At 42.9% G+C, this 26,790-nt stretch overlaps 1 protein-coding gene across 1 annotated transcript; it reads left to right on the forward strand.

Annotated features, from left to right (window-relative positions):
* The first annotated feature begins 801 nt into the window (after nucleotides 1-801).
* On the forward strand, nucleotides 802-9,312 carry ZP4 (zona pellucida glycoprotein 4). The gene is made up of 12 exons (XM_024930005.3): nucleotides 802-1,263; nucleotides 1,547-1,668; nucleotides 1,754-1,856; nucleotides 3,213-3,365; nucleotides 4,163-4,350; nucleotides 4,856-4,953; nucleotides 5,838-5,968; nucleotides 6,144-6,333; nucleotides 6,409-6,559; nucleotides 6,877-6,955; nucleotides 8,870-8,974; nucleotides 9,167-9,312. Exons 1-12 carry the CDS (start codon nucleotides 1,089-1,091, stop codon nucleotides 9,292-9,294), a joined length of 1,623 nt encoding a protein of 540 aa, XP_024785773.1. The 5' UTR covers nucleotides 802-1,088; the 3' UTR covers nucleotides 9,295-9,312.
* The last annotated feature ends 17,478 nt before the right edge of the window (nucleotides 9,313-26,790 follow it).

Below are 26,790 nucleotides of genomic sequence, written 5' to 3' on the forward strand. Positions count from 1 at the left end.
CAGAAGACAAGTTTCCACGCTCTTGCCTCTCCAGTGGGGAATGTATCCATTCATCCCCAAATCTCTTAGAATTTCTCTACAATCTGGTCTGACACTCTAGTTAAAGAGTGACCAAAGTATATAAATTGTAGTTTATGTGGAAAACAAAAATGTAGAAAGCAAGCAAGAAACCCTGACATCTTTATGAAATATGCCTGAAACACAGCCGAATGATAAAATTGTCAAATAGCTGTAAGAGGCAGAACCAGTTTGAGGAATTCATGGCCTAATCCACATTTCCCCCAGATCCTGTGGGGAAGCACTGTAGGACAGTTATGGCAATGAAATGCTTTGGAATTTGTTGAAAGATTGCTGTGGTAGGATTCCCTCTAAGGACCAGGAGAGGGTTCAAAATCAACCTTTCTCAGGAAATAAGTTTAGATTTTTTTCTAGAATTTCAAGACAGGCTCTAATTGTACAGAAACTTTTCTAGAATGGATGGAGAAGGTGACAAGGCTTCTCAAGGGCCCCAACTCTCACCCGACAATGTTGACTGAGCACTCACTGCTTGGCCAAGTACTGTGCCAGGCACCTGACATAGAATCTCTTGCTTAATCCTCAAGCACACCACTGCCAGGAGATAGCATTCCCATTTTACAGATGAGAAAACCAAGATTCAGAGAGTTTGTAACATACCCAGACCCCATAGCTCATAGATGGTAGTTTCACACCCAAATGTGCAAAATTCTAGAGGGAGGTCTTCTGACGTCAATAAGTTCAATAAACTGGTGGGACAAATGCTATATTGAGCAACCCTGAGGAAGCTTTCTTTGCTTCCTTTCTGTTAGCTAAAAGTTACTACATTTTTCTTGGGCTCTGAAGTCTGCCTGGATTGTGGTATTTAATGTGAGGCAGCTGCAGACTGTGCCCCAAAGCAAATGAGGCTAGAGGAATTCCCCTTTCTGAAGGCATCCCACCTGAGTGTCACAAAGATGTGCAGCTGAAAACAAGCCTGACTTCTGTATATAAAGGAATCTGGGCAGGCAGACCCTCGGCTCTTGGGAGAGGAGGCGGAGAGTCTGCAGCCGGCAGGAACTCCTGGTAGCATTATGTGGCTGCTGCGGTGCGTTTTGCTGTGTGTTTCATTATCTCTTGCTGTGAGTGGCCAGCAGAAGCCTGAGGCACCAGATTATTCCAGTGTGCTCCACTGTGGGCCGTGGAGCTTCCAGTTTGCTGTAAACCTCAGCCAGGAGGCAACGTCTCCTCCTGTACTGATAGCATGGGGTAAGTTTGATGACTTGCCTTGCTTAGCCAAGCAATGATATGTCTCCTCTACTACCTAAGATGTCTCCTTAGCTTCCCGTATTGATACTTTCACCTTCTGAGCCCTGTTGCATCTTTCTGCAAAAGAGATAGTCTAAGTTATAACTACATCTGATCTGAATCTGATTTCCCTCTTGTTCCTCTTATTGACATTGCTCCTTGGGGTCTAACGGCAAGGCTGACTATCCTTCCTGGCACTGGAGACTGACCGCTGTGTTTTTTCACCTCTTCCCCACCCCTCCAGACAACCAAGGGCTGCTGCACAAGCTGCAGAATGACTCCGACTGTGGCACCTGGATAAGAAAAGGTCCGGGCAGCTCCGTGGTGTTGGAGGCAACCTATAGCAGCTGCTATGTCACTGAGTGGGTGAGTATGACCCAATGGCCAGGGAGACTGTGTGAAGCCCCTCATGCTACCATCCAGGCTGACCCCCAAGGGCCTGTCTCTCCAGGACTCCCACTATATCATGCCAGTCGGAGTTGAAGGAGCGGGTGCGGCTGAACATAAGGTGGTTACAGAGAGGAAGCTGCTCAAGTGTCCTATGGATCTTCTAGGTAAAGGCTGGAAGCTCTCAGGGTCTTGTAGGGGTGGCGGGGGTGGGGCGTGAAAGTACTCTTGGTCCTCTCTGACCTGCTCTGTGCAGTGACACCTGACACTAATGAAGGAAGGATCATGTCCCAACTCTCACCTCCATGGGCAATCCTTAGGATAACTACCAATTGAGACTCCTCAATGCCAAGGCACTGTGGGTAAGCACTTCAGGTGTTACCTTCCCTAACCCTAATATAGTGCTGCAAACACTACTGCTGGCCAGGCACAGTGACTCACACCTATAATCACAGCACTTTGGGAGGCTGAGGCAGGTGGATCACCTGAGGTCGGGAGTTGGAGTCCAGCCTGACCAACATGGAGAAACCCCATCTCTACTAAAAATACACAATCAGCCGGGTGTGGTGGTGCATGCCTATAATCCCAGCTACTCGGGAGGCTGAGGCAGGAGAATTGCTTGAACCTGGGAGGCGGAAGTTGTGGTGAGCTGAGATCATGCCATTGCACTACAGCCTGGGCAACAAGAACGAAACCCTGTCTCAAAAAAAAAAAAAAAAAAAATACAACCTATCTCTTGCCAGGAAGTTTGCCCAAGGGCCTATCACTGGTGAATGACTGAGCTGGGATTCAAAGAACTCTCCCAGAACCAGGAGCTTTTCACCCATGGGGAGAATGATAGGAAATAAAACTGAAGCTAGCAAGGGAACTTGGAAAAGTACCTCCACAGAGCTAGATGTGCACTGAGACTAGGACCCAGGTCTTCCATCCCACAAGCTGGAGAGGGGTATCTGAGCATTTCCCTAAGGAAACAGCAGGAAGTATGATGCCTACTCAACTTTAGAAAGTCTCGCCTGACTGAGAGCCCGTCCTCAAAGTCAGAACAGACTCAAACTCTAAATTCACTCTTCTCACCTGCCTTCCTTCCCAATACATAGCCAGGATGGGCAGCACTAATAAAATGAGGAATCACAGGCCCCACCCCAGTTCTGAACCAGATCTGAACTCAAAAACAATCTTCAGGTAACTCATATCCAAACTAAGGCTTGAGAAACGCCTCTAAAGAACAGAAGGAAGGATTGTTACTAGAAGGAGTAAGAAGCCCCCGCTGCTTCTACCAATTTTGTTGACATTCTTTTTTAAACTAATGTCAGGGCACTCTTACAAGGTGACTTAATGTTGACAACCTCCCAAGACTTAATCTACAACATGTAACCTCTCGAGACTATCTACAATATGGAATAGACACCTATTTCAATCATCTACATATCTACAGGAATCCAAAGTCAATGACTTGTATCAAAATGGTATTCAAGACTAATTTTTCCATTACCTAACCTGACTTATTCTTTTTCAAAACCTAGCCCGAGATGCTCCAGATACTGACTGGTGTGACTCCATCCCAGCACGGGACAGACTGCCATGTGCACCTTCACCCATCTCTCGAGGAGACTGTGAAGGGCTAGGCTGTTGTTATAGCTCTGAAGAGGTGAATTCCTGCTACTATGGAAACACCGGTGAGTAAGTGAGCACGCCTCTGAAACCAGCTGAGGAAGTGTGGCAATTACAATGAAACCCAGAGAGGGGTTTGCTCAGAAGGCAAACATCAAGTGATAGCAGGCTGCCATGTAGCCATGCATCCAAGAACACTTGATCCCAATGTAACAGACTTCTACAACTCCCACTGTCCATTCTCCCAGAATCCAGACATAAAGCCAATAACGCTCAGACTTGAAGGCTATGTGCCAGATAATTGCTAGTGCCAGATAACTTCTAACTGACAGAAACTTATAGCGACTTTGGCTGATGGTCTGGGATTGTTTAGGGAGAGTCACTTCAAGGCTGTTGCTTTCTGCATGTCTCTAATCCTGCTCTGAGGTTTTCTAACATAAACTCGACCTCAGAGTATGTATAGGTTGGTGCAGGAGGAATCCCGGCTTTTGCCATTGTGGCAAAGGCTGCAATTACTTCTCTACCAACCTAATATATCGCACACGCTATTCCAAGATCTTAATCTTAACTGACAAGCAAAATGAGGTAGGAACTACTATCCCCCTCTTAACACATGAAACTGAAGCAAGGAGGTGCAATACTTGCCTGAGGTCACACAATAAGTCAGGGAGGCAAGACTCAACCCCAGATCATTTAGAGCCTGGGTTAAACTGTGGTTGGTTGATCTTGCACTGAGGTTGTCACTGGGAAGTTGTCACCAACTTCTCAGTGGGATTAAAAGTAACTAAGTGGTTAGACTTTCATCTGGTTCTCCCCACAATGGGAGAGATGACCTGCCTTCAGCACAGCTGCTCTGTTTCAGTGACCATGCATTGTACCCGAGAGGGCCATTTCTCTATTGCTGTGTCTCGGAACGTGACCTCGCCACCACTGCTCTTGGATTCTGTGCGCTTGGCCCTTAGGAATGACAGTGCGTGTAACCCTGTGATGGCAACACAAGCTTTTGTTCTGTTCCAGTTTCCATTTACTTCCTGTGGCACCACAAGACAGGTGAGCAGTTGGGCTTTGTTCCTGGCTCTGGAAGTTGGGTGGGAAGGTTGCAGTGACTAGTGGGGGAGAGCTGAAATACGTTGGCCGTGAACGATACTTGTGACTACTACTTGGAGTTTGGGAGAGTCCCTAGGGCAGGAGAATGCCTCATCACTGAAAAAGTTAATCTCTTCTGAGTGTTCAGCTAAGACCATCACAGCTGTGATCTAGCTAAGGGGCTGTCATTTACCATGCTATAGAGAAAAAACCAGCAGGGATGCTGACTGGAATTGGTAGTGCTTCAGCTTCCTCTCCTAGGTGCTCAAATTCCTTCTTATTCCTTTGTCCTGAGATAAGGCGAAGTGATAACTTGCCAGGATGTCACTGCTATGTGTTCTTACCTCTGCTGAAGTAATAGGAAATATACCATACAACAGGGTAGCATTGCTGAGGGCTTAGACAAGATGCAAGTCAAGCAGCATAACACTAACAGAAATGATCAAGACTTCTCCATCTATTTCTGTAGATCACTGGAGACCGAGCAGTGTACGAAAATGAACTGGTGGCAACTAGGGATGTGAAAAATGGGAGCCGTGGCTCTGTCACTCGTGACAGCATCTTCAGGTAAGGGCTTGGCCAGAATGACTTCCCCTCTTCCATAAGGTGGGCATTCTCAGGTAAGCCCTGAATCCACAAATGAGCATTCCTCAGCAATAGGAGAAAACCCGTCTGCTACCTTGGTTCACCAATTGCACTGCCCATTACTTGATTAGGTCCGTCTGTGTTGCTGTCTCCAACCCGACCTAAGCCTCAAGCTCACCTGGAGTTCTGCTATTTCACTTAACTAGATTTTTTTCTCATTTTGGCCTTCTCCATTCTACATTTCAGCCTACATTTCTCCATTCTACATCTTGGCCTTCTCCACTGTCCATGCTGTAGCCAAAAGAATTCCTCTAAAACCTTAAGTCGGTCAAATCACACACCTTAAAGCCATGGACAAAAAAAAAAAGCTTTAAGATGAACATCAGGACCCTGCATAAAACAGCTCCTACTTCATCTCCAGCCTGTTCACTTCTAACATTCTCAGTCCCTTACTCACTATTCCCCGATTGCAGCCTGGTTCTTCTATGGAATTCTCAAAGGGCCTCAAGCATTTCCTTGCCTCCACGCTTTGCTCTATATTGGGTGATGCTTTCCCTCTACCTCAAGTTTTTCTTTCACCTTCATATCAAGGGTACCTCTAAGGTCTTCCCTGATCTTCTCTATGGCAAGCATCTGTTTCTCATGATGCATCTTTATTTCTGTGTGCTTATCTCCAACTCAAACATTGGTCCTACTTGTATATTGGTCTCCCCAACTAAAATACAGCTCCCAGAAGGGCAGGAACCACATCCATCATACTTATAAACTTGTCTAGCACTTAATGCTTTCCTTGAGTTAAAAAGAAAGGATGTGTAACTGACACCCACTTCCCACAACCAACTAGCTAAAATCTTGTTTCTCTGCAGGCTCCATGTCAGCTGCAGCTACTCAGTAAGTAGCAACTCTCTCCCAATCAATGTCCAGGTTTTCACTCTCCCACCACCCTTTCCTGAGACCCAGCCTGGACCCCTCACTCTGGAACTTCAGATTGCCAAAGGTATGACCCCCTTGGCTGGAGTATCTGGCCTATAGTCTAAATCGAGTCTTCTGGGGCATGAAGACCCTAAGTTAGTAACAAGACACTTAAGGGGCTTGGGGTTATTTAAAGGGGTGACAGTCCCTCAAGTCACTGAGAGATTACTACTTCAAATCCTTATTTCTGCCTCTTGCAGATAAAAACTATGGCTCCTACTATGGTGTTGGTGACTACCCAGTGGTGAAGTTGCTTCGGGATCCCATTTACGTGGAGGTCTCCATCCTTCACAGAACAGACCCCTACCTGGGGCTGCTCCTACAACAGTGTTGGGCAACACCCAGCACTGACCCCCTGAGTCAGCCACAGTGGCCCATCCTGGTAAAGGGGTAAGTGGTTCTTTCATACACCTGTGCTGAGACTCTCAAAGAAGCCCATCCTGACTGCTGGGTCTCTTGGTCTAGCTGCCCCTACATTGGAGACAACTATCAGACCCAGCTGATCCCTGTCGAGAAAGCCTTGGATCTTCCATTTCCCTCTCACCACCAGCGCTTCAGCATCTTCACCTTCAGCTTTGTGAACCCTACAGTGGAGAAACAGGCCCTCAGGGGACCGGTAGGATGTTCCCTTCCATGACACTCACCAGGGCTCTGAACCTCCCCAACTTACAACTGTTTCCATGTCCTACTACTCTGCAGCCAAGGAAGCCCTTTAATGCTGGCTATTGGTACTGACTCAGAGCAACCCTTGTTACCAATTACATGAGTGACATCTGTCAATTGGACTCCAGTTCCTTAGTGCCATTGTGATATCAACTTGGACCATATCAATTTTCTGATAACTTCCTGAACCTCTTCCTGGGGAGGCAAAGCAGGTTTAGAGATACATGGCATGGTGATACTACAAATGACCTGAATTCTGTTGGCTCCCAGGTGCATCTACACTGCAGCGTGTCAGTCTGCCAGCCTGCTGAGACACCATCCTGTGTGGTAACCTGTCCTGATCTCAGTCGTGAGTATCCAAGCTGTTAGAGGACAGATTTGAATGAATCTTGAGTCCCATGTCTAACCTTTCCTAGTCTCTGGCCAAACAACTCAAACTGAAGATTCATCTTACTAAGGCTTCTCTAAGTACTTGCAGTGCCATAGAACAAAGATGACTAGCTTCCCAGAATCCCATGTCTCCTAAAACAAGCTATAAATGTTCGGGTAACCCTCAACCTTAGCTTTTTCCATATAAACTTTAATTCATCCACCAACCAAGGCAGTTTATGGCCTATCTTATGTCTCATTTTAACAAGATACACCTGAATAGTTGACAAACATGTCTATACCTGCTTGACAGGTCTGGCAATGCAGCCAAAAGATCTATAAGTAGAATGACTGGACCTAGAATGTGGTCTCTAGTTCGTTGGGTCCAATGCTTCTAAGTAGTCAATGTGTCTGTATGTCTACATGGTTCTACCTGTACTTGCCTAGCCTCTGAGTTCGGATTCATGACCTCTAAAGCTTTAAGTGCCTTCTAGCAAAACTCATAGTAACTAAATGGTGCTTTATTATGCAAAGTACAACATTAAGTAACATCTCCAAAAATGCATATTATCACTACTTCTAAAGAATGAACCATCTTAGATTGAGGTCCTACAACTGGCAAATAGAAGTAGAATTAAAACAGTTCTACACTGTGTTTGTGTGTTTGTGTGTTTGTGTGTTTGTGTGTTTGTGTGTGTGTGTGTGTGTGTGTTCGTGAGACCAGTTCTTGCTCTGTCATGCAGGTTGGAGTACAATGGCATGATTACAGTTCATGGTAGCCTTGACCTCCTGAGCTCAGGTGATACACCCAGTTCGGCCTCCCAACTAAGACTACAGGCGTATTCTACTATGCCCAACCTTTCTCCCTCTCTCTCTCCCTCTCTCTCTCCCTCTCTCTCTCTCCCTCTCTCTCTCCCCCTCTCTCTCTCCCCCTCTCTCTCTCCCCCTCTCTCCCTCCCCCTCTCTCCCTCCCCCTCTCTCCCTCCCCCTCTCTCCCTCCCCCTCTCTCCCTCCCCCTCTCTCCCTCCCCCTCTCTCCCTCCCCCTCTCTCCCTCCCCCTCTCTCCCTCCCCCTCTCTCCCTCCCCCTCTCTCCCTCCCCCTCTCCCTCCCCCTCCCTCCTGCCTCAGCCTCCTGAGTAGCTGGGATTACAGGCATGTGCCACAAAGTCCAGCTAATTTTGTATTTTTGGTAGAGACAGGGATTCACCACGTTGGCCAGGCTGGTCTTGAACTCCTGACCTCAGGTGATCCACCTGCCTTGGCCTCCCGAAGTGTTGGGATTACAGGCATGAGCCACCACGCCTGGCCTTTGTCTTATTTTTTTATAGAGATGGATCTTTATGTTGCCTGGGCTGGTCTCAAACTCCAGAAAGCTTTTTTTCCTCACTGTCTACCTGCAGGTGTGTCCTTTGTTTCCCACTCTTCCATTTGCCATTTTGCCATCTTTCTTAATAAAACATAGGATACAGAAAATGTAAAAATGTATATTTCAAGTGAATGAAATTTGTTTTACTTCACTTGAAAACCAGATCTAAACTCATTAAATTGTTTTCTCTGCATCTCAGCCTCCAAGTTCTGTTCTAATAGTTACCTTTGAATTTCAGGGAAAGATCTCTGAATTATAAACATGATACTGTCAAAGTACTATTTAGAAAAGGATGGCAGTTCAGGGATAGTTTCTAACATCTTTATACGAAAGTCCTGGTGAAACTAAGGTAATGGCATCAGATATAAAATCTCACTTGTTCAAGTACATGTTAATATATTTAATGAGGTTTTTGTAAGGCATAGAACCAAGCTTTATAGAGACACTTGGCCTTGCACCATAACATTTTCTATCCCTGCCCTATGTGTGCAAAAACTAATGAATTACTAGGTCTCATTTCTCTAACAGGAAGAAGAAATTTTGACAACAGTTCTCAGAACACTACTGCTAGTGTTTCTAGCAAAGGCCCCATGATTCTACTCCAAGCCACTAAGGACCCTCCAGAAAAGCTCCGTAAGTATCCAAGAGGGAAGAGATCAAACTAGTGAACTAAATTACTAATCAAAGCAACTTCCTCCTTTCTATCCCTCTTGTTCTAGTCAAAAGAAATTGACCTTCCTATAGCAGAAGACTGCTAGTCTTTGTCAGGACACAGAATCACTTGGTTTTAGCATACATTAACCTACCTTTCCATCCATCCTCCAGGTGTTCCTGTAGACTCGAAAGTTCTGTGGGTGGCAGGCCTTTCTGGGACCTTAATCCTTGCAGCCTTGTTAGTATCCTACTTGGCTGTCAAGAAACAGAAGAGTTGCCCAGACCAAATGTGTCAATAAAACCAGAGTGTACTCCCAGCCTGTGCTGAGCTTCTCATTTGAAAGGTAAAAGGTTAATTTCAGACTAGTTCATCTGTTCACATCACTTTATCTCTTAAGCTTGGGTAGTATAACTCAACTGAGAATAGAATAAAAACTGATACAAAAATTTCAGACTTAGTAGAGGTCTTAGGTCAGAGAATGTGGAATAAAATTCTTCCATAAGATCAAGGAAACTAGGGTAGAACTAATTATGAATCTAGATCACTGGTTCTCAAACTTGAGTGTGCCTCAGGATCATGGGAGGGCTGGTAGAAACAGATGACTTTTCCCATTCTCGGTTTGAATTCAGTAGGCCTGGTCCCATTCTCAGAGTTTGATTCAGTAGGTCTGGACAAAGGTTTAAACTCACATTTCCAGCCATTTCCTAGATGATGCTGATCTTCCCTGGTCTGAGCACCAGACTTAAACCAATGTCTAGAACAGTGACTAAAGGTATCTGATCATAGATCCTCCAACTGGAGGTGGCTTGATCATCAGAGACTTAGTTTTGAGCCAGAACTGACAAGTAGTTTCCTAGTCTTAAGAACTAAGACTTTTTTTTTTTTAAAGGGGGTGGGTGGGGATACCATCACTGACTTCTCAAGGCAAACATCCTGTTTAAGGAACTTTCTTATAACTGATGCTGCTGCTCAGCCATACTCTGGGGTACTTCCTATTCTCACTGAAACTCTGAAACTAATCCTGGTTCTATCAACTTCACCTACTTATTTTTCAGGGAATAACTGCTAAATTGACCTTTCAGCAAGGTAAAGATGTTACACTCCTGAACAGCTGCTTTGTAGTCAAGCCAACCCTACTTCAAATTGCTAAGCAGGATGTAAACCCTGACCTTACGGGGATACGTGTGTTTCACGCAACAAACTATCCTAGAAGCTTGATGTTAACATACTTGAGCCTCATGAAAATATCACATAGTATTCATTCATCCCCAGTGTCTAGAATCTGGGAAAGATACAAATCAAATAACTTGCCCAGGGCCACTTGAGCAACAAAAGATAGATTCCAGTTCAAGTTTTAACACTAACTTGTACCCTTAACTCCCTGTGGTACTGAAAACTCAGTTCCTCAGAAAGACTAGTTGCCAGTGGTAGGCACAGGTGCAGCTTGACAAAGGGTTGTCTCAGGCTTATGAAAAGATAATGGCTTGGGGAGATAACGGCTATGTTACATGCAAAGGTCTGTCTGTTGACTTGTAATGAAGTCAGACATTTAGAGAAGAATAGTCTGACTGCAGTGGGGTAGTGTTTGGTGTCTAGGTTAAACAACTCAAGTATACATGTAACTTACTTGGCAATCAGATGAAACTTAACCTACTATTGAATATTATATTCAAGGTTTTGCTTTCCTATTCAATCTCTTGAATATACTTACAACAAATTTTGAATGTTAAACATTAATTGGAAATACTATATACTTCTAGATATTAGATTGTTGGGAAAACTTATACCCAACTGTTTTCCAATAGCTGAATAGTACCTGTTTTAAACTAAAATTCTACTAACTAAACTTCAAGTGCTCAACAGCTGCTGCTGGCAGGGAGCTATTCTAGCTAGTTGCTGTATGACTCAAATCTACTCCATTAAAATGTATATTGGCTATATAAGCAGCATAGTAGGCATTGGGAATAAAGCAATGAACAGGAAGGCTTCCTCAGCAACTCTGACAAATGTCAGATGATTCAAGGAAACAAAGTTGGGTAAATGGGAGAAGGGAATTGCTAAGTCTCATCTTTTTCTATGAGGAAATAGATACGGGCATAAGTTTTTAGCCTATCCCTCTAAAACAAAGCGAGTATATAGGGTCCTCTCAAGCAACTGACCTGACAAATCAGGAATCGGAGTTTCCAAAAGAGGAAAGCTTTAACAGAACCTGGCATAAAGGTCACTTGCCCCTCTAAGAGGAGGGTAGTAATACCTGTACTAACCAACGGCTACTGCAGTTAACCAAAGAAAACCCTGATACTTAAGCCTCTACCTAGGACTTGCCAGATTCTCTCTAGCGGGGTTTCTGGGACTGTTTATATTAACATGGTATGCCTTCAAAGGGAGCAAAACCTAGTTCCCATATTTTACCATGAAACCTCTTTTCAGAATAAGAGTAATTCTACAGAACATATTTCTGCAGATTTAGTTTTCCTGGTTTTTAAACAATCTATTAGAAGTTAGTCTGATCAGAGAAAATATTGCAAGGAAAGACAAAAACATCTCTGAATAGTCTCTGGCCAAAATCTAGCTTGAAGTTGAGTTTCTACTCGAGAAAAGTCAGTTAGAACCATTAACTTATAGTTTAATATAGTCTCATAGCTAAACCAGAAACTTGATTATTCCCCTCAGAGGCCCCATTAAACCTCTTTTTGGAGGCATCTGTCTAATTTTAAATAGCCTCTATCAAGTAACTCATGAAAGACTGTTACCCCAAACTTATTCACTATCCTCCAAATGGGTTTAACTTTAGTTTAACTCATTTCTAGTTAAACCGATAGTTCTTTCCCTCCTGACTAAATTGTTCTGATCAATCCAGGATAATGTAATTCATCCCTGTATCTTTTTTCCTAGAGAAAAATCACTTTATTCCTTACGTGCCTCTTGCTAACTGATCTTCCAGAAAAGTGTTCTACATGTAAGTGATATGGCAACATAGCCTCCTATTTTAATATGGCGGGGTAGCTTTCCACCGCACAGCTTTCAGCCTCAGCTTCCCCTGCCATGTCTTTCCTACATACTAGCTGTGTAACAGTTCTAGCTACCCTAAATTTCTTGAGGGTAGGCACCTATTTTTGGAAGCAAATTCTTCCATTAGCCTAATGTCAGCTCCTCATCATGCTTGTCTGTGAAACTCAGAAAGGGGGCCATATGTCTGTCTCCTCTTACCTCTCTAGTTTGACACTTGTGAGTCTATAACCACAGATCCTATTAGGTCAGATTCCCTCCTCCCCTGTGTTAGCCAGGGTGTTCCTGTTCATGTATGACTCACAAGAAGGTGGGGCTTTCCAAGTCAATGAAGAGACAGGCTGTGGAATGAGAAACATCTGCAAGCCATATATCTGATAAGGGATTAATGTCAAAAATGTAACTCAGTAAGGAACCCAAATAAAAATGGGCAAAGGACATGAGTAGACATCTCAAAGGATATACAAATGGCCAACAGACTAGTGATGCTAAACATTCTCATTTATTAGGGAAATGCAAATTAAAACCAATGAGATCACCTCCTGCCCATCAGAATGGCATTATCAAAAAGGAAAGAAGTATTGGTGAGGATATAGAGAAAAGGGAACCCTTGAACCCTGTAGATGGGAATGTAAATTAGTATAGCCATCACAGAAAATGTTATGGAGGTTCTTCCAAAAAATGGAACTACCCTCATGAGCCAGCAATTCCACTAGTGTGTATGTATCCAAAGGAAGTGAAATTGGTAGGTTGACGAGATATCTGCACTCCCATAGTCATTATAGCACTATTGACAATAACTGAGATACTAAATCAAAGTTTCCATCAATGGATGGATGAAAGTGGTATATGTATACAATGAATTACTATTCAGTCTTAAAGGAAATCTTGTCATTTGTGACATGAACTTAGAGGAAAATGTTAAAGTAAACCAGGTATAGAAAAGTACATGATCTCACTTAAACATGTAATCTTGAATTTATAGAAGCAGAGAGTAGAATGGTTGGTTACTTGTGGTTTGCAGAGGGTAAGATGGAAAGATGTTGCTCAAAGGCTACCAACTCAGGAATAAGTTCAGGGGATCTTTTGTATACTATGGTGACTACAAATTGGGTTCTTATGAAATAAGTGAGGTAATTCATGTTAGTATGATTCAGCCATCCTACAATATATACACATCTCAAAATGTGCTATATACAATAGTGTTAAAGCCAATTAAATTCTATAGTATATAAACAAGATCGAGAGAAGTCGGAGGTCTGCTGGTCACCAACAACTTAGGAATTGAATTCTTGAAGCATTAAGATTCTTTTTGTCACTTTCCAGGGAAATATTTATCTTGGCTTCTTGGAAGTCTAACCTGAGAACCTAAGGAAGCTGGCAGGTGACTGGAAACAGCATCTTGACTTTACCCTCCATGTATTGAAACATTTTATTGGATCCTTATTTTGGACAAAGTTCCCTTTTATATTAGGAAATGAAGTCAGTACTCTGGTCCAACAGCCAACATGGAACTTGTTTACATGGTCTGGTAACAAGAATAATGGTAGGAAATCAGAAGTTGAAGCTGATGTTATAGCAGCCGTTTGGAAAGAAGCCTATTCTAACAATGTCACATTCCTTGCCACTCCCATTTTCACCCAGAATATTCAGATCGGAAGAGCCAGATACAGAGGCAGAGACGTAATCTCTGTGAACTCAACTTTCTCACCTCTGAAATAGAAAACTATCAATTGTTTCTAGCTGTCTGGCTCTAAATTTTTGGTTCTTAGAACCTTCTTAATCCCCTTCAGTTTTTTTCCACGGGTCTTGATTTGCAGCTGTCCTTTGGAAACTCTACTCCCATGATTTCTTGCTCAGTTTTCATGCTGTGAACGGATAATATGCTTTTGTGTCTTACACCACAGCACGTTTCTGCCCTCTAAGGGCTAAATGTCAGCTACTGTTTAATAAAGGTTTGATTAAGCCTTACTGCAACATTTGCAAGCCAGAGGGAGCAGAGATTGGATAGCTGTGCCACTTAATTGCCTCTTTCTACGTTTTCCAAGAAGTACTGCTTTTTAACCCTTGCTAATGTGAAAGACACTGTCGTAGACATTGCCACAGGGAAGCCACCTTCCCCGATACCTCCAAGTACCTTGGCCATGACAAGAAATGGCCAAATCAAGTGAAATTTCTCATTTCAAGCACAGTGGTTGGGAAGGATACTTCCATGAAGCTAGGCTGTTTTTATTGTAAAGGTGGTGGAATAATAGGCTCCGATGATACTGGATAAAATAAGTTGTACCTGGCCGGGTGCGGTGGCTCACGCCTGTAATCCCAGCACTTTGGGAGGCTGAAGCAGATGGATCACGAGGTCAGGAGCTCAAGAGCATCCTGGCCAACATGGTGAAACCCTATCTCTACTAAAATACAAAAAAATTAGCCAGGCATGGTGGCAGGCACCTGTAGTCCCTGCTACTTGGGAGGCTGAGGCAGGGCAATCGCTTGAACCCAGGAGGCGGAGGTTGCAGTGAGCCGAGATCGTGCCACTGCACTCCAGCCTGGTGACAGAGCAAGACTCTGTCTCAAGGAAAAAAGTTATACCCACCAAATTGTCTTTTAATCTAAATATTAGAATAAGGGGCTGAATTATATTTATTACATGTTTACCAATTGTTATGTGACTCATCGGTTCATTTATCTGGTCTTTGTTTTGTGCCGCTAGAATACCTCAGACTAGGTTGTTTATAATGGACAGAATTTATACAGTCCCAGTTGTGGAGGCTGGGAAGTCCTAAATCAAGATGTCAGCATCTGGTGAGGGCTGCCTTGCTGTGGAGACAGTAAGAAGTGGCCAAACTTGCCCTTTTATAATAGTACCAACCCCACCCATGAGGGTGATACTCTCAGGGGCTAATGACCTCTTAATGGTCCTACCTCTTAATACTGTTACAATGGCTCTTTCGTTTTTTCTTTTCTTTTTTTTCTTTTTTTTTTTTTTTTTTTGAGACAGCCTTGCTCTATCACACAGGCTGCAGTGTGGTGGCATGATCTCAGCTTACTGCAAACTTCGCCTCTCAGGTTCAAGCACTCCTCCCCCCTCAGCCTCTCAAGTAGCTGAGATTGCAAGTGTGTACCTCCACACTCAGCTAATTTTTGTATTTTTAGTACAGGTGGGATTTCATCATGTTGGCCAGGCTGGTCTGGAACTCCTGACCTCAGGTGATCTACCTGCCTTGGCCTCCCAAAGTGCTAGGATCACAGGTGTGAGCCACGGTGCCCGGCCCAGCCTGGCAATTAAATTTCAACAGGAGTTTTGGAAGGCACAAGCATTCAAACTGTTATATCCCCTCATCAGTCTATAAGCAGTCCTCTCAGAACATTAAATTTATCTTATGTGTGTCAAAAACACCTAGAAGATTATTTTCAAAGAAAATAAGGGGGAAAAGTTTGGAAATGTTTGTGAAAGGATACAAAATTTCAGCTACAAAGAATAAGTTAAAGAATTTTACAACATGGTGACTATAGTTAATAACAATGTATTCTTGAAAATTGCTAAGAGTAGATTATCACTACAAGAAAATGAGGTAATGTATGTGTTAGCTAGCTCAACTTTGCTATTCCACAACACACACATCTCAAAACATTGGCAGGGTGCGGTGGCTCACACCTGTAACCCCAGCACTTTGGGAGGCTGAGGCGGGTGGATCATTTGAGGTCAGGAGTTTGAGACCAGCCTGGCCAACATGATGAAACTCCATCTCTACTAAAATAAACTTTTAGCTGGTCGTGGTGGTGCTTGCCTGTAATCCCAGCTACTTGAGAGGCTGAGGCAGGAGAATCACTTGAACTCGAGGGGCAGAGGTTGCAGTGAGCCAAGATCATGCCACTGCACTCCAGCCTGGGTGACAGAGTGAGACTGTCAAAAACAAAAAATGGACATGATCAGTACAAATACTTGTCAATTAAAATATGCTGTTAAAAATGTTAAAGCAGAAAAGATGTTTCCACTGGCCATGCTTCCCTCACAGAGGGGAGGCGAACGCCCCTGACGTGGTCCTGAGACAGGCAAGGTGGGATTGTTGAGAAAGCTGGTTTTGTTGCCAGTCACCTTCACGGAAGGCTCTGCTACCCAGACCTTATCAAGTCAGACTTTCCTCCTAAAAATGCTGCTGTCCTTGTTTAGGGCAAAGGGCCTGGCACAGAGCAGGAGCTCAGAACATTTGCTGAGTGAATCATACCAAACCATGACATAATTTAACCCGATTTAAAGGAGTCTAGAAAGTTGCCAGAGAATGGCTGGATTTTAAGCAGTTCGTATTTGTTCCCTAATGTAGCAATATGTGACCAGTGAGGCCGCTTCGGGCCAGCAGGTTACCCATCTCTGTCAGTAACCTCTTTGCACCCTAGCTCCTGTGTCTCCAGGATGGGACCCTTGGCTTATAGAAATGAAAAGCTTTGTGATAACAAAGGATTGTACTTTTGCTGGAACTTAATTATCTTCATCTTTTGACAATCAGGAAACACTCAGATTTGGGGTTTCCTTTAATACACCCACAACTCACTCATCCCCTGGAGGAAATGCACTTGATCACAATAAAAATAAAAATGCCATGAAGAAACATCACAAATCCATTCCCAGCTACTCAGAAGGCTCAGGTTGAAGGACAGCTTGAGTGTGGGGGTAGGGGGTCAGCGATTGTAGTGAGTCAGGATCGTGCCACTGCGCTCTAGCCTGGGTGACAGTGAGACCCCGTCTCAAAAAAAATCACAAATCCAGTTGCAGCTATACTTAGCCTTTGTTTCTCATAATTTTTGAAATGGCTTTGAGATATAATTCACATTCCATACAATTCACTCATTGAAAGTATACAGTTCAGTGGTCTTTAGTATATTCATAGAGTTCTGCAACCATCACCACACCAAAAGACACCCTGTACCCCTTATAAGTCACTTACTAGTCCCTCCTTTCTCCAGCCCATGGCAACCACTAATTCATCTCTATAAATTTACCTGTTCTGGACGTTTCACATAAATGAAATTGACATGTAGCTTTTTGTGATTAGCTTCTTTTACTTAGCATGTTTTCAAGCTATATCCATGTTGCAGCAAAACTCAGCAATTCCTTTTTATGGCTAATATCTACTTTTCCATTTTGTTTATCCATTTGCAAGATGAAGGACAGTTGGGTTGTTCCCACCTACAGGTTGTTGGGAATCCTGCTGCTATGAACATTCATGTATAAGTTTTTGTGTGAACATATGTTTTTATTTCTCCTGGGTATGTACCTAAAAATAGATCTGGGCCATAAGGCAAGTCTATGTTTAACTTTTTGAGGAACTTCATAACTGTTTTCCAAAGTGGCTCTGCCATTTTCTATTCTCACCAGTAATATATGAGGGTTCCAATTTTTCTACATCCTTGCCAATACTTGTATCTGTCTTTTGTCTCATTGCAAATTAGTATTGATATACTATCTTTAAATATTAAAAAGGAATAAAGCCAATAAAAGGGCCCATAATTTTACCTACAAAAAAACTGCCAATGACCAAATTAGGAAAAAATCAAGCCATAGAAAAACATGAAAAGAAATCCCATTCCCCACTCCCAGTTCCTCTCCCCCAAGGTAACTGCTGCTCAATTTCTTGTATGTCCAGAAACAAGCTTCATGTGTGTTTACCCTTTAGTTTACACAAAAGTAACTCCATTCATATTCCCCTGCACAGAGATGTCACTGTTGGTTTTACACACACACACACACACACACACACACAGTATCTGTCTCTTGTTCAGGAAACCTGTAGCCTACAAAGAATAAGGACATGTTAGCTAAGGATGAAGAGGATGCCCTGCAGGAGTCCTGAGCAGTATATGTTCCTTTGTGTCCTCTCACAGGGCCTAGTAAAGTATATATGGGAAAACCACTTTTATAAAATGACTTTGTTTTGAACACAGTGGGAAGAAATAGTGTATGTTGGCCTTTTTGCGAAGTCCTATAGTAAACACTAGGGGATGGGGAGGGCTGAACTCGTGGTAAAGGGTGCTTTGAGGCCCTTGCATCATGCTGCATTTGGCCATTAGATCAGGCTCCAGGGTCTTGATCGTGCTCTGTGTGCTGTCTTCCCTGTCTCCTTCAAAAGGTTGCTACCTGCAAGCATGCTGTTCCTGGCATTTGCTGTTGCCCAGGAAGCTACAGAGAGGTGATGGGAAGGTGCCTATGAATAAGTCCATTCATAATGAGGGCCAGGGAAGCAGCTCTCTGTCAAAGTCACAAATTCCATGAGTCAACCCTTTTTGCAATTACCATGCAGACAGTCTTAACACAATCTCTTTGAGTGACTTTTGTAAGATGACACCAAAGCCCTGAGACACCTCAGGGATGACTCAGTGCCCTTGACTCGGGGCCAGTCAACTTGATGTTCTGTGTTTCCTGTGATTAAGTCCTTTCCTTATTTCACCCCATTGCCTTTACATTGTAAGGTTTCCCAGATTGACATTTTAGGCCTTTTGTACAAAATTCAGTCTCTGGTACCTCAGGAGTTGTCATCTTTGGCCACAAAAGAAAAAATCTTGAAAACTTTAATAATTGAAATGTGGTAGCACAATGAGAGAACTTCCCCAGTGGTGGTCTGATGAGAAAATATACCCGAAAATATTAATGGAAAAGTGCGCGGAGCACAAAGCCAGCGTTATTTAAATATTATGATTGTGATAAATATTTATTTCACGTTAATGTACTGGGTAAAATGAAAAACAATGAGGTGCAGAATTAATCATGAGTCTAGCGTGGTGAGCTTATCTAAGTGAAAGGTTATTGTGTAAAACAGATGGTGTTAAAAGGAAAAGATTAATTTCTGCATTTTAACCCCTAAACTGTTGAGAAAGCATAAAATAATTACCGTTTTTTAGTATGTACACCATGCCAGACGCTCTTCAGGCAATTTCCATGGATTATTTTATGTGATGCTCATAAATAACCCACAAAGTAGGTAACATTACTATCCTACTTTAAAAAAATGAGATTTGAGGTTTTTTTTTTTTTAACATTGATGCTAGATAGAAGAACGTGGTTTTTATAAGAAACATTCAATAAATATTCCATACATAGTGAGTAAATGACTGTTATTGATGGACTATCCCAGTCCTGTGCAGGCTGACCTTGGCAACACCTCCAGTTCTACAAGTCTGAGAAATGACAGAGAAGCAATTTAAATCCCCGGTTTTCCAGGACATCACATATATCTCCTCTCCAGATTTCATTTATCTTTTTGCTCTATGGCTTCCTACCTTCTACAGAGCCCAGGAACCTGAGGGCACTAGTGGATCCACTCAGGAATCCCAGTTTGGATTTGAGTTTTTCTGATTCTGTGCCCTTTCCATGGTAGCACCTGCCTCCATTCTTTTCCATTCTAGTAGCGCTCTTGATTTTCTCCACTTTGAGTTGGAAATGTCAAACACAGTGTTCCATTTAACTCCCTCGGCTTTGTATCTCTTTTTATAGGTCCTCGCACAGGATAGGTCCACAGGAGGAAGCTGGTGGCCTTGGCATCTCAGCACCCCTGGAAGCTCAGCAGGAGAGGTTTTGCCTTTCAGCCACTCTGTGGCCCAGTGTGCTTGGGTAACTGTCTCTGCCGCCTCATCTGTGTAAACTGGGATAGTCCAACAACCTGTGGGGTAAGTCACTAATGTGACATATTATTTTGACTTTTACCTTATTACAGTTCAGCTTCTACTAAGACTTTGGGAATTTGGATTTGAGCAATTTGTCTCAAAAATAGCTCTTCTGTCACATATCAGTCCCAAGCCAGACCTTCAAGACCCTCCACCAGCTGCCCTATAACTACCTTCATCTAACTGCTCCTTGTCTTTCCTGGCCCCTGACTCTTCAGCTGCCCCCTTTAGGTTAGAACACCTGCCCCTAGATCCCAGCCATGTGGGTTATCCGGCCAATGGCCCCAGCAAGTTCCCTAGCAGCCAGCCAGCATCACCACCTAGACACATGCCAAGACAGTTGTTAAATGGAACACTGCATTTAGGTCACTAGGTGGGAACTTCATAGCCACTCCCTTCCCCACCTGGAACACATGACTTCTCTCTTCCTGCAACCCCTTTTCAAAATGTACTCTTCCCATAAAGCTTCATAGTATACTTTGGGATACTTGAACAATCAAATTACGTCAATACGTAGAAAAGAATTGTGAGGTTTAAGTATGATACATTTAATGAGCTTAGCACAGTACTTGGCACACAAAATGCAACCAACCAGAGTTCTCCATATTGTCATCATCACTGGTGTTACCATCATTCTTATCACCAACGGATGCTTATTAAATACATACTTATTTGCCGTGCGGAACTTAAAGTTGCAACCCACAAAATGAGCAAAATTGATGAGCTATCCAGGACTGACCCCACCCCTCCTTTCTTGAAGAAGCATCGTTTAATCAGGTAGCCACTCCACCCCATATATCTGTGTTCATAGGTGACGCTGACCCCACGCCAGTTCTGGGAGGAGGCCTCTTTTGTCTGAGAGGAATCCCATCCCTCTTATTACTAGCTGGTTCTGGAGTGAGTGCGTGAGTACCCCAGCTCTGAGGCTGGAGAATTCCTGCAGAGGGAATTTGGAAAAATCTCCTCACCCCTAAGAGCTATTAAGAATCTTCTCTCAGCTGGGGATGGTGGTTCACACCTGTAATCCTAGCACTTTGGGGGACCAAGGTGGGCAGATCACTTGAGGTCAGGAGTTCTAAACCAGCCTGGCTAACATGGTGAAACCCCGTCTCTACTAAAAATACAAAAAAAATTAGCTGGGCATGGTTGCGGGCACCTGTGATCCTAGCTACTCGAGAGGCTGAGGCAGGAGAATCGCTTGAACCTAAGAGGTGGAGGTTGCAGTGAGCTGAGATCGCGCCATTGCACTTCAGCCTCAGCAACAAGAGTAAAATTTCACCTCAAAAAAAAAGTACTCTCTCTTCTGGCCTGAATATGGGATAGACTTAGTGACTGGCTTCTAACTAACAAGCATGCTGCAAATAGTCGGGGGTTAATGCTGAGGCTAGATCAGAAAAAGCATATGGCTTCCGTCTGGCACTCACTCATTCTCTCTTTTTACACCTGCCCCTGAGTCCCAGCCACATGCTGTAAAGTGGTCCCAGCTAGTCTTGTAGCAGCCAGCCAGCATTACCACCTAGCTAAGTAAGAGAACGTACCTAGACATATGAGAGAATGTACCTCTAATGAATCCAGGTCCCAGATACTTCGGGATAGAGATAAGCTGTTTCTACAGCATCCTGTCTGAATTCCCAATCTGCAGAACTTGTGATAGATGATAAACAATTATCGTTTTAAGCAACTAAGCTTGGGGGTACTTTGTTGCACAGCAGCAGATAACAAATGCACCAATATATCACAGACATCTCCACATTAACGATGTAAATCTGCATCATCATTAAATGGTGTGGCCAACTGACATTAGCCAATCTGGCCATGTATATGCCTTAAGTTCACTTTGGTAGAGATTGGTAGCTACAGAAAAGTTTGAGATCATGAGAGTCAGCTATTCCCCTCACGAATGAAAACAAGGTCAAATTCACACACACACACGCACGCACACACACACAAAGAGAAAGGATCACAAAAATAGTCATGTCATCTATTTCATGAGCTGGGGGAAAGCCCAACTCTAGGTCTTTTGCCATCATGCAGAAAAGCTTCGTGTAGCCAATGCAGAATATCATAGAATTCGGTCAGTCTGGGCACCAGGAAAGCGAATCCAGACCCAACTGGAGTGCTGTCTAAAGGTGAACCTGAGTCTAAACTGGCCCCTGGATTTTGGGATGGAATCTCAAGTGTCATCATAGGCCACAGGCCTTGCTCCATTCTTATGTTCTTTTTCAGGCAAATATAGGGTTTCAAATAGTTCATTAGACCCAATCTTCAATATAACTGATTTTGCCAATAAAGACCATTCTTAACAATCACTCCAGCCATTAGCAAAGCCTCCACATTTGATGAAGAGGTGGGAAAGAGGAGGATCTTGACAGTGGTCACACTGGGTGAGAGCTTCCTGATGACAATGTTAGCTGACCACTCCTACGGGTTTTAATTTCAAAGGGAGCCAATGGCTATACTTAGGTATAACTTAACACACCATATATGATGAAATATTTTAAAACAAATATAGATATCCTTACAAACAGCTACATGGCATTCCATTGTATGGCTATACCAGTCTTTATTGTGCTGTCTTCACTTGGTAAACATTTATATCATGGTCAGTCTTTACAGTATTATAAACAATGTAGGGATGAACACCCTTATACAGACACTTTTATGTACTGTACTTGTTATTCCTCGAGATAAATTCCTCCAAGTGAAATTGCTGGGTCAAATGACATGTATATTGCCCAGTTTCTCAAAATGTAATACAGCAATATATGAGAGAGTTAGGTGAAGTTTTCAAAAGAAACTGTACTTCAAAACTAAAGGCAAAGGAAACCAAAAGGAAGCCCCAAAGAGGAAAAGTGAAAACATCATCATCCAAAAGACCACTAGGGTGGCTGAACAGCAGAATGGTGAACTGTGTTTGTGGTATCAGTTTGCAATACCAGAAGAGACTGTCTCTGGCATGTACTGAAGGTGATTTCTCTTTGAAGAGGGAAGAGCAGGTTGGCTTTTATGCCTCACGGGGTCCATATTACACAGTAGAATCATACATAGCAGATTTGGGGGAAAGCTATACATATTTATGAGAAGAGTCTTGTGTATGCACAATGGGTAAACACACATGTAACACAGAGCTCAGTTTACTTTGGGGCAGGGTTTTAGATTAAAATGAGGTAGAATTTGGCTCTACATCAAAAGGTGAACTATAAAACACAAAGACACTTTGTGCGCTGTCTCTAGATCTGGCTGGAACTGACTTCAGGTCTGCAGTTGCTTATCTGGAAAGAATGTTTGCAAGATGGTCCTCTATCCAATCAGAGTTGTACGAGTCTGGATTGTAAAGCAGAGTTAGGAAGTGTCTGACAATTTTCCTGATAGCTCCTACTATTGGGGAGTTTAGCAAAAGTGTGTTTTTTTCTTGTAGCCGTAGGAATTTAGGAAGTTGCCATGCCAGTCTAGCCCTGAGACCTCAACCTGTAGGCAACTTTCATTTCCTTAACCTCAGGATCTGTCTTCGTTAACAAAGGGTCATCTATTTTGGTGTCTCAGATCACAGAAGTCAAAGGGGTTTCAGACTCCCAATTTATTTATTTATTTTTTTATTATTATACTTTAAGTTCTGGGGTACATGTGCACAACGTGCAGGTTTGTTAATATGTATACATGGGCCATGTTGGTTTGCTGCACCCATCAACTCAGCATTTACATTAGTTATTTCTCCCAATGCTATCCCTCCCCAAGCCTTCCACCCCTGACAGGCCCCGGTGTGTGATGTTCCCCTCCCTGTGTCCATGTGTTCTCATTGTTCAACTCCCACTTAAGAGTGAGAACATGCGGTGTTTGGGTTTCTGTTCCTGTGTTAGTTTGCTGAGAATGATGGTTTCCAGCTTCATCCATGTCCTTGCAAAGAACATAAACTCATCTTTTTCTACGGATGCATAGTATTCCATGGTGTATATGTGGCACATTTTCTTTATCCAGTCTATCATTGATGGGCATTTGGGTTGGTTCCAAGACTTTGCTATTGTGAACAGTGCTGCAGTAAACATGTGTGTGCATGTGTGGAAGACAGTGTGGTGACTCCTCAAGGATCTAGAACTAGAAATACTATTTGACCCAGCAATCCCATTACTGGGTATATACCCAAAGGATTATAAATCCCAATTTCTACATGTAAGTTGGTTTCCTTCCCTGGTTTCACTAGAATTCCCTGACACCCCACCCCTATCACCCACCCAGTCCATCTCAGTTCCTGGAGGGACCAGGTATAGGGTCCTATGGCTAATTAGTGGAATCATTTAGAATTAGGGCTTTCCCTTTGAAAGCCCCACACTTCTATTGTTTCCTCCCCTTTTGTCCTCAAGGAGGAGTGGGAATTAATATCAGGCTTTTCTCCATCCTTAGGTAAAGGGGCCAAGACAGTTCCTTGAGGGGAAATTAGCACAACAGGAGAAGACACAAGCCCTGCACTCCCAGGACTAGACTCCCAGCCAAAGAGGGATGAGCCCCAATCAGTCAGGACTCCTGGGAAGAAAACAGTTTAGGTTCAGACAAGAACAATCCAGTTCCAAGTTTTCAGTGGAGGAAAAAGATTATACCCCTAAATCACCAATTAAATCTTCCTTGCATGACTGAGATCCATTTACATAAATTTCCCCCCACTTTAAAACAAAGGAAGAACAAACTTCCAGCTAGGAAAGAACACACAGGATTTGAAAAGCCAGCCGTCTCAGGTTACCTCAAGGCAGGATCTGGTACAAAGGGATAAGAGTGAAATCCTTTAGCCCCAACTGATTGAGTTCCTAGGGGGAAAAATGCTTGTTTTATTCACTGTCCTATTTTAAACTGCTGGCCAACTACAACACTGGTTGAATTCATTTCCACTGAGAAAAGGAGAGAGAAGAATGCTGGTAGTGCCAAGCAGCTCCTAGACAGGATGGACAGATGGACAAGGACAGGACCAGAATGTTTTCTCATCTCTGCATCCTTAGTTTCCAGTGCAGGTCTGACCGGTGTCTCATAATCAGTAGACATTTATCATTGAATGAATGAACGCTTGATAAGCCTCCATCATAGTACTTATCTTTAGCAGCAATTTACCCCAGGTCTTCTTCCCCACTAGACTACCAGCTACCTGATAGAAATGGTAGTCACAGTCTCTTCTGTGTCTCTTAGCAGAGCTCCTGATACAGCAGATGCTTCAGGAAGCTTTGCTTGATGAAAGAGTAGATGGCACAAGGAGAAAGTTCATCATCAGAGGTCCAGTTCCCAGTGGAGAGCAGGCAGCCTTTAATCAAAATTACATATAAATTGTTTCAGCATTCACACATACTGTAAGAAGCCCTCCCCCTGCCACTACCAGCGCCCCAGCAAAGAGGAAGGTAAGCAGCCTCCTTAAGGCTGATGCCATCTTCAAAACTCAGGAGTGGCCTCAAGTCACCTCCTGACTTATTAGACAGGTCCAGGCCCAGATGAGTGAACAAATGGACAAATACATCTTAATAGCAATCATGAAGGGAAAAGATTCTATGCTACAGGAAAACTCATTTAAGAGCTCATATTGGGCCTGACTCATGAAGGTTATCCATTTGAATGCAGGTTTGTTTATTATTCAACTTTCTACTGGTTTTGGGGACAGGTGGAAAATTGTTAACTCTAAATTGTAAACTCTTTTGGGCCAAAGACATAAATTTCATCATTCGTTTTGTAAAATGCTGGTGCTTTAATACATCAAAGTACTTATTTAATATATTCCCCTAGTGATCTGCAATTGTCTGCTAGGTAGGGCCTGTCAGAAATCACACAATTTATTTATGTATTCATGTCATAGGAAAGAGAGGTAGGAAATACTTTTATTAAACATGTACTAGATGTTAAGCATTGTACTTGGTGCTTCGTGTACAACATTTATTTATTGCTTAAAATAACCTATGAAGTAAGAATTACATATTCCCATTTCACAGTAAACAGACTCAAGGAGACTAAGGAGCTTACACAAAGCTCCTAGGTTACTAGCAGCAAGGCTAGAGTTACAGCCATTTATTTCTGATTTCAAATGCTCTATCCTTTAGGCACTTTATAGTAGCAAAAGGTGGAGGGAACTGAAATAATTGTCCAAACATAGAGAAATCATTAGAGTATATTTGGTTAGTCAAATATATTATGACCATTTTTGGCTTATCTTTATGAAGACTGTACTATGAAAATATTCTCATAAGATAGTCAAGTGACAAACTCTGGATAGAAAATGACAAAATAATTACAGTTGAATTAAAATCAAACATATCATCAAAGGCACATAAAACCTGCACAGAGGGGAAAAAAGACTGGAAGGAAATATACAACTAACAGGGTAAAGTTTTTTTGCTACTTTAATTCAAAAATTCTTTTATTAGTGTACATTTTTACACTTGGAAATCACAATGCTATATGGAAAAAACAGTGCATTAAATTCTACCATTAAAACAATTATATCATTAAAATTATTCTATTATAATCTCAACTAAGAAAAAACCCACTATTATAAAATTGCAACCTCACTCAAAAATGTGTCCATGGCCAGGCATGGTAGCTCATGCCTGTAATTCGAGCATTTTGGGAGGCTGAGGTGGATGGATCACTTGAGGTCAGGAGTTTGAGACCAGCCTGGCCAACATGGTGAAACCCCATCTCTACTAAAAATACAAAAATTAGCCGGGCATGGTGGCGGGTGCCTGTAATCCCAGCTACTCGGGAGGCTGAGGCAGGAGAATCACTTGAACCCAGGAGATGGAGGTTGCAGTGAACCGAGATCGTGCCGTTGCACTCTACCCTGGGTGACAGAGCAAGGCTCCATCTCAAAAAGAGTATCAATTAAAAAACCAAAAATGCCACGAACTGTGTTAGACCAAGGTTGACTTGGCCTGACCCTCTTCTGCAGATGTCTCCAGTCTCGGTTAGTGGCACTAACACCTCCTGTCCCTATTCCCCAGACACCAGCTCTCTGGCGATTCTTACAGCTTTTCTTGGTATTCTCTGAATCCTTAACACTTAATATAGTGTCAAGTACATAGGCGGTGAGTTTTAACTTGAGGAGGCTCAAAAATAATATTGTTAGTATTTCGTTCCAGAATTAAATGTGCTCACACAATCCTGGACA

The sequence above is a fragment of the Pan paniscus genome, chromosome 1, assembly GCF_029289425.2.
Source record: "Pan paniscus chromosome 1, NHGRI_mPanPan1-v2.0_pri, whole genome shotgun sequence".
NCBI classification, from domain to species: Eukaryota; Metazoa; Chordata; class Mammalia; order Primates; family Hominidae; genus Pan; species Pan paniscus.

Excerpts from the sequence above, each read along its gene's own strand:
- ZP4 (XM_024930005.3), top strand. The coding sequence starts at position 1,089 with ATGTGGCTGCTGCGGTGCGTTTTGCTGTGTGTTTCATTATCTCTTGCT. Across the intron at positions 5,969-6,143 it reads GGAACTTCAGATTGCCAAAG|ATAAAAACTATGGCTCCTAC; the intron begins GTATGACCCCCT and ends TGCCTCTTGCAG. Across the intron at positions 6,334-6,408 it reads TGGCCCATCCTGGTAAAGGG|CTGCCCCTACATTGGAGACA; the intron begins GTAAGTGGTTCT and ends CTCTTGGTCTAG.